Below are 8,250 nucleotides of genomic sequence, written 5' to 3'. Positions count from 1 at the left end.
GTCAATCTCAAAAGTACGAAACTGCAACTTGCAGTTTTGTCAGTCTCAAAAGTGCGAAAATGCAAGTTGCACTTTTGTCAGTCTCGAAAGTGCAAAAATGCAAGTTGCACTTTTGTCAGTCTCGAAAGTGCAAAAGTGCAACTTGCATTTTTATCAATCTCAAAAGTGCAAAAGTGCAACTTGCACTTTTGTCAATCTCACAGGTTACTGGGGAGTTCGAATTGTCCGGCGTGCCATCCGGCAAGCATAACCACAACCAAAACCATCTACTCCATAATAGCCAATTAGCCCCTGTCCGCATATCCCAATGAAACCAACTTACCTTCACTTACCTTCTCTCTACCGTTGCACCACATCTTCCACATCTCTCATATCCTAATATATGTCCGACAATGTACTCGACCTCTATCAGTGGTTCAACAGTTTCCCCGACCTCGAGACCCTGACCATAGATCAGCTTCAAGATTTCATAGAGGCCTGCTGCGAGTTTTTACATGCCTTCATGGTTGTCCAACGGTCTTTGCCAAGCAGCTGCTCGCCGCCTTTGTATATTCCCAAAGCATTCCTCAGTTGGCTCGCCGATGTCACTTATCTTGACTTATTGCAACTGGGGGCGCTCTGCAAAGCCCTCAAGGACCATATCTGGACCACGCATGAAGCAGCGGTCTCAACAATTTGTGACGATCTTTGAAAGGACAGGATGGAGGAGGGGAATTTGTGTGTTTGCTTATTCTCACAACTCTCTTCTTATCTTGACATGTTCAACCTAGCGCTACTCTCCCTATACCCGCCAACTACAACATGTACCAACTCCCTCTGCAACAACAACAAAGAGTTTTGCCAGCAAGACATACACGAAGCGGTCGTGTTCACCCTTGAAAATGGCGTCCAAATGGCCATTCTCGTTAGTTTCGCCTACAGCAGTGTGTAGCCCATTTTTCTGACAATGGATTGTCATTCCTGATTGTTATTTCAGCTTACCAACATCAATAGCATCATAAATATTATATTCACGATGATAACCTCACTCGCACATTCTATGGCGAGATTCCCGAGTACATTGATGTCGACACGCATCACTACATTAACATCTACCTCATGGAGATTACTCGTATATTCAAAATTATGCCCGGCTTGGCATTGTACTGTTTGGCTTTGTGGCTGTGGTATATCTCTCGCTTTGACGTTAGTGCTCGGTATTTGTATACAATGTAGGGCTCTGGACTGCACGACAGATATGGACGGGCCTAATGTGTCTACTTGTGTTCAAGTTTTCCTTTCCAGTACAATGGAACAGCAATTATGACTGAGCGACATGGTAGGACAAAAGCCCTAAGTGCTGTAGCGCAGCGAGGCTGCCTTGTGTTCACTACCGTGATATGTGTATCTTCGTATGTCTCTCATTTTTGCAGAGATTAGTTCAAGTTATCTAGTACTGACAGTGAGCATACTACACAACAGAACCTCTGCAAGTCCTGCGCATGCAAGGATATACGAGGAAGTGTTTGTACGGTCCTTCCATTAATTGTATCTTCAATCTTACGCCGCGGACTGCTTGGTGGTGTTTGGCAAGCGGAGTTCTAACTCGCGATGAGTACGCCACCCTCCTGTATTGTTAGCCGCAATTGTATGGTTTCACACGGAAGGAGTACATTGCCCTAGAATTGTGATCTTCACGTTTGACGAAGGCATGAGGCCTGAGGGTTCGTACCTTCTTTTCTATACGCTTGATTGTGATAGGGTACCAAATTTAGAATGGAATACATCGCGTTGAATGAGTCGCGCCTCCTTTGTGGCGTGAGCTACTCTCCTTTAGTTCATGTTTCCCGGCTTTGAATTATGAGCTTCGCGGATGCCATACAGTATAGACTTGATCTCAGCATTTGTGAATGTAATCCTATGATGACAATCAGGGGCTAATCTATAGCCTACTCTGTCCCGGGACAGTCCGGAACTGGTCGTTCATCTCTCCATTCCATCCGATTTTTGAACGTTGCCATGAGGTGCAACTTGGATACGTCAGGGTCATCAGCACAGTCGAATGCTTGAAATCGCGGCAAGTTCCTCATTGTCCTCAGCTTGCTAAAGGAATTGACATTCTAGGTCCTGTCTCCGGCTTGGCCAGCTCCCAATGTCGCACTACTGACTCTCAGTCACGTCGACATGTCCATTGTGGTGCTCAATGCAGCAGATACAAGGTACATTCCCTCTCAGCTTGTTGTCTCTTTGTGATCTTCTAACTCCACAACTCCATTCTTTGCTTTATCCCCTCTGTTTTTCCTGCAGACCCACTCAAAACATCTCCGCTTGCTTGGTGTTGAATGCTGTTCAATGTTCGCTGTAAATCATCCCGTACAGCATTGGAAGTATAAAATGGGTGGATTGGTTGCTATGATGGATGCCAGTGAGTCATCTTTGAGTCCCCGCTTGAATGCCACCCCCCTGTCTCATTCGTGCAGCTTTCGAGCATGCACTTCAAACTCCTTCCCAGTACCTTTGACAATTCTACCTCTCCCACAGTTCTGGTATTCTCTTCTCGTACACCAGACTCCCGCCCCCTTGATGTCTCGTCTATCCCCATTCCATCCTATGCTCCATTGCTCAACTGTGCCGCCCTTTGGACAGAATGGCAGCGAGGCGCTCCATAACGACTTGCGGATCCAGCCCGCTGACCTCATGGCTCAGATCCTCCACCCTGACAATGAGGACGCTATGCGTGGGGCTGAGGCTGGTCCTGGGATGGCCAATGACGCTGAGATCAATGCAAGTCTGATACAGGAGCCATAGAAACAGCGAGGCAATCGTTGTAAAGTATCTAATAAGAAGTACAACACGTTCTAGGGCCATTAGGTATTGAAGATCGCACCAGGGGTGTTGTTCTGAATTTATCTACATTTTTATCTACAATTTTTGCGCTATTTTACCGAATGTCGCACTTTTTTGTTCATAGGTCGCTTTAGAGGTGGGACAGTCCCGCCTAAATTGTTTGTTTTCCCGGCCTGTGGGACATGGGACAAGCGAATGGTCGTAAAAGTGCAGTATACCTTGATCGCCTCTCCCACCTTGACATACAACGTATCATGTTACCATTGAATGCAATTGACATATTTGTGGTAGTAGTATCTCTTGGGATTCACGCTTAGAAAAGGTGTGTGATACGCTGATAGCACTCAGGTATGATTTCTCACTTCCTTTATACTAGTAAATACATTAGGAGTACTTCTGTAGCTCCTGTACTCGTAATTAGCTTCTGATTCTCTAATAAATAGCTTCTGCTTCCCCAAGCCTTGGCCCGGGGCTTCTGACTCGTCCGGTGGTCTATCTGCCCATCTCGTGTCTTATTATCTTATCTCGGCATCGGCCGATTACGTGAACACGATGACAGGCTCACGAATTCAACAGTATCAGCCCAGCCAACATGTTTACCAGAACCGCCCCACCGACACTGTAAGATCATGGGCTGACGTCCGCTACGCCGAGACCGCCGGGTGAAGATGGACTGCATAATGTGGGTGGTGGTGGTGCAGACACAGAGGATGAACGGTGTGAGGGAACCATGTCACAGTGTCGATCGTCATTGATTAGTATAGTAGAACTCGCCACAAACAAAGCTACTTCCGTATAGGTGGAAGGATGCCCCTGGAACTGATAAGGCACGACCACCATCACCAGAGTTTTGAAATGGTACGCAATCAATTCCAAACTCACGCCGCACGAGAAGGGCATTCTCCAAGAGGAGCTTGTTAGCCTCCGTGATTGATTTGTCGACGGCTTTGCTAGCAGCATAACCATTCGCGCTGCCAATTGCCATCGGCAATTTGCTATACAGTCCAAAGGGGGCGCGTTGATGTCAATATGCGGAGCCTGCATTGCACTCGATAAGGACCAGAACTTGCAGCGACAGCTACGACGGGTATTCTATTTAGTTTTTGGACATGCAATTGCCGACTATATATTTTCGGCAGTATAACCAGTGCGAGGTAGAATATGCTTGTATTACAGCCACAGATCTGAGTGAGCTTAAAAAGAGACGTAGCTTGATGACGTCAACAGTGTTGATACACATGCAGGCTGAGGAGCTCAAGGAGCTAGTAAAAGATTCTTGCGTCGCTCATGCGCGTCAGCTCCTCACACAAGGAGATCAGAACAGGTGTATCTTGACCTGTTTTGCTATATGCAGGTCTGTAGCATGGAGATCCTTGTAACTTGGAAAGTGCTTACGTGTCTGATCAGAGCGGTCACCTTCAAGAACATGGGCTGTTTGTCAAAGTCAGTCAGTGTCTGGCCAACCAGGCTCAGCGTGCAATCGACGGTAATCCCATCGCCAAATCTGGTACCCAATATGATCTTGAATTAATGCAACTCTTTGTTGCACTTCGAGGGTATGAAAAAAAGATTAAAGCTCAGCGCTCAATACAGCCTCATTGGCCAGGTCATACCAACGATTTGCAAGCGCCGACTACGGTGAGCATACAGTTGATGATTGGGTTATGATATCAGCTGTCTCCTGACTTCTACGGCACCTCCTAGACAGTGTTTTGCTGAGAATGTTATTGCTCGGGGATATAAGAGGGTTCCTGTTGCCCTCGCCAGGGACTGCACAGTGGTATCTTATTTTCAGAAGTTTATATATGGTGCATCCTGATAACACTGGGGCCTGGCTCAGTTGAAAGGCAAGTTGACACACTGCACGCTATTTGGGTCACATATTTTGGGTGGCATGAAGTCGCTCAGCAAGTATGAGGTATCTGAGCGCGATGATATTGACTGGATCATTCGTGAAGTGGTCGACGAGTCAGCACTTGCCTCCGGAGCCCGGGTACTGGTAGGCAAGGTATGTATAATTTAGTTTCATGATAACTTGATGTATCTGATACAAAGCCGGCTTATCTAGATCCCTTTGCCTGGTAATCGTCCAGTCCCCTGCATGTTGCACCCAGCCAAGGGCGGGAAAATGCTCAAGAAAATGCAGAGCTGCTATTGGAGTGCTTAGATCTCTACCACAAGGCACAGATCCCTGGGATCTCCGTTGGATGCGATAACGCTGTTTAGGTGCCCACGAGATCCTGAATTCATCATCAAAGGCGCCTGGATATTTCTCATTCTCTATTGAATAGTATAATCTCACGTTGAAGGTGCCTACATTTGAAGGTACAGGACCCCCCGCGACCGACCCAGAAGCCAGCCACATCGAGAAGAACTGCCGCAATGGGGAGGAGAATGGTGTTTGCGTCCTCACTGTTGGAAATCACTTGATTGCTTCATCGATTCTTATTTCATTGCAGAAGTGGCCGGGGAATCGTATGATCGAGAAGGACATTATCAACACCAACAAGCAGGATGAGGGAGCTGCTATCCGCCTTCATCATTCAAACGTGCTGCTTGCATGCACCACTGCTGCAGATGGTGCTGCCGAACCCACTGTCCTTGAAGAGTACAAGAGTGTCTTTATTGTTCACTTCATACATGGTTAGATTCTGCATGCTACGGTGTTACTGTTACCTGATGCAGTATTTGTCTAATAGGAGACTTTTTCGATGTGTGGCTAGAACAGCCCACGGACATCAAGGATCGACTTTGAGCAGTATTTCGCACCAAGTTCTTCAATAGGATATGGTACTTTGACTCATACAAGTGTTCAAAGGATGACGAGCACGGCCATATCTCTCCGGTCTCTCGAATTTTCTTATCACTTCAGACGTTCTGGTTCATCGACGCCAGCTGTGATGCTTTCATTAAACTCCTGATCACTCATCGAGAACACTACCCTCACGTTCCCTTCCTCCCATGGCAGCACGGTTTCCTCCCACTCGAAAAGCTCTTTGGAATCGCACGGCAACTCATGCCCAACTTCAGTTACGTTGAGTTTCTCAACATTCTTCGCCAAATCGAGATACGCCAACAGTCGCTACTCCACCTGGCCCAAAACGGCGTGCACAAACACCGCGGGAAGATGCAGGGATATGTACATGACATTACCCTCGAAAACCTCACATCAGACGATCTCAAGCGGTTTTGTGAATGGCCCACGAATGCCGAAATCTGCGAGCTTGTAGATATGACCTGGGAAGAAGTGATCGCACTTCTCACCGATGTAAATGACCATTTTTCTATCTATACTCATGTTGACTTTAAACGGCCCATTAGATTGGGGGGATGTCGCCGGACGCATTGCCATATCTACACAAAATCGGCACTGCTGTTCCTTTGCGAACCAGAGGTTCCACATTGGTGGGACAGAAGCGACCGCATGCCCTCACCGTTGACGAGGCCTCACCCAAGCAGGTGGATCATCGCTGATGAGGTAAGCAATGGCATTTTCTTTTTTGAAGAACAGCCCACCCTTGCAGCGGCTGTTGCGGCAGCTCAAACGTTTAGTATGCGCACGATGTGCACCAACTTGCGCCCCTACCCGTTTCCAGTACTGATTTCGAGAGCAAGGAAGAACAGCTACGCTCTCAAAAAACAATAACACGACCTACCTTCGTCAATCTCCTCAACATTGCTTCTCCATCTGGACGTTTGGGTGCGTCTCTGGATCGCAGTCTCATTGTAACCAGTGGAAAGGTTGACATTGCTGCCGTGTTTGGGCTGCGCTCCCGACACGACCGCGTTTCTGGTACCCTCTCCGAGCAAACAATCCAGCTTAATCCAAGATACGACTACTACACTCCAAAGTCTTTGGCGGCAACTAATCTTCAGCTACACGAGGCATCTGTTGGTATATCTGGGGAAGATACGATCAGTGGAGACGAATAAGACACGGAAGGTAAGTACCCACAGCTCTTTTTCTGCTGCTTTTTCTCACCCCAAATAGCCCCAATGCCGAATGAGTTCCGACATGCATTGCGCTATGAATCAACCCATACTGGCGGCCTGCAAGATCTCATGCATAAACGACGTGGTGGATATACACGGTACGAGCGCTATGGTACTGGTAACACATCATCTTTAGCGGCACCCTCCATCTCCATTACGATTGCATCTAAAGGGCGGACAATCAAGTGGCCAGTGGCGCTTGAGCTCGTCAAAATCTCACCATTAATTAAGGATACGTGTATGTTACTCGCCGTTTAATATCGGGTTTCATAACCTAACTATGTAATTAGGTCCTGACCTTGCCTCTCGTCGAAAAATCGGTCAAACGAACCCGTGTACAGCAAAATTGTTTGTTATCTTCCAGAGAGGTATGTTCTCATACCTTGGTGAGGTCAGATGCCTCTACAAGAAGGGGCATCCGGAACTGTAAAGGGTGAGTCCATCCTTCTATCCAATCTTCAGGCCAAACTGGCAAGAACGATGTCTATTACTCGTATATTCAAAATTTCTGCCCGCTTTTATTTGGCTCTTTGTTTGTGGTGTTGATGAGATCCCCTTCAGATGAGATTCGCTCTCGATCTGGACATCCTCGCCCTTTTTGGGTCATACTTCCGTTGATAAGATAATGGACCTGACCTAGCGCTTCCTTCGTCGCCATCCTTTCCTCCCCTCTTCCCCTCCCCGTTTTCGCACCGAGGATCCCCGCATCCGCAGAGCTGGTACGTCGCTCAAATTCTCCATCGTCGACACTCGCTTATTTCAGCCCCGCCAGGACCATGGAGCAGCTTTAAGTGCGTATCACACCTCCATCGCTTTTGGGCTATGAACTCACGGATACCTGCTCACAGATGACGATAGCACTCTTCCTGACTCTGTATTGGTGATCTCAACATCTCTATTCCTACTCCCGACTTTCCCTTTAACGCCCCCGTCCTCCCTTCACATGTAGAGTATGCAGGTACGCCCTCGCTTGAACACCATTCCCCACCGATAAAAGTATCCATTACAGACCCGAACTCGTCAGTCCCGTCTCCCGGCGCGCCCTCTCTTACCCCAGGCGCCTTGGGCGGCTTAACCATGACCAAACCTTTACTCTCACCGCTCGTCCGCAGGTGTAGACTGGCACCCCACGTTTAGCGAGCTCGTGCCCACGTCTGAAGCACGCCTCTGGGTGTCCTGGTTGCGTCAGCGGGGACTGTTGTATATCTGGCACGCCCGGTACTGCTATAGACAGCCGTTTTGCAAGGCGTACAATGATGCCGGTACACATTTTGCTTGCAGGCCCATACCATTCAGTGATGTCGCAGCTTACTTATACCCCTGCCTGTCCTGTGTTAGGCTTCGAAACGATACGTACTTTTCTACGTATTACTGTTTTCACAAGTCTAATCGGGACCGTCGGTCTGCATGTCCGATGTACGCGCCCCTGCA

The 8,250-nt window shown here is 48.0% G+C and overlaps 1 protein-coding gene across 1 annotated transcript; it reads left to right on the top strand.

Annotated features, from left to right (window-relative positions):
• Nucleotides 1–4,064: 4,064 nt before the first annotated feature.
• Nucleotides 4,065–6,759, top strand: CONPUDRAFT_78411 (uncharacterized protein; the record flags this gene model as incomplete). Its single annotated transcript, XM_007777695.1, has 7 exons — nt 4,065–4,091; nt 4,189–4,464; nt 4,667–4,834; nt 5,136–5,434; nt 5,611–6,094; nt 6,148–6,285; nt 6,379–6,759. The coding sequence occupies 7 exons, from the start codon at nt 4,065–4,067 to the stop codon at nt 6,757–6,759; spliced, it is 1,773 nt and encodes a 590-aa protein (XP_007775885.1).
• Between the last annotated feature and the right edge of the window lie 1,491 nt (nt 6,760–8,250).

The sequence above is a fragment of the Coniophora puteana genome (genome assembly GCF_000271625.1).
Source record: "Coniophora puteana RWD-64-598 SS2 unplaced genomic scaffold CONPUscaffold_27, whole genome shotgun sequence".
Taxonomy (NCBI): Eukaryota; Fungi; Basidiomycota; class Agaricomycetes; order Boletales; family Coniophoraceae; genus Coniophora; species Coniophora puteana.
The sequence above is the reverse complement of the archived record's forward strand: the minus strand, read 5'-3'. Positions and strand labels throughout refer to the sequence as shown.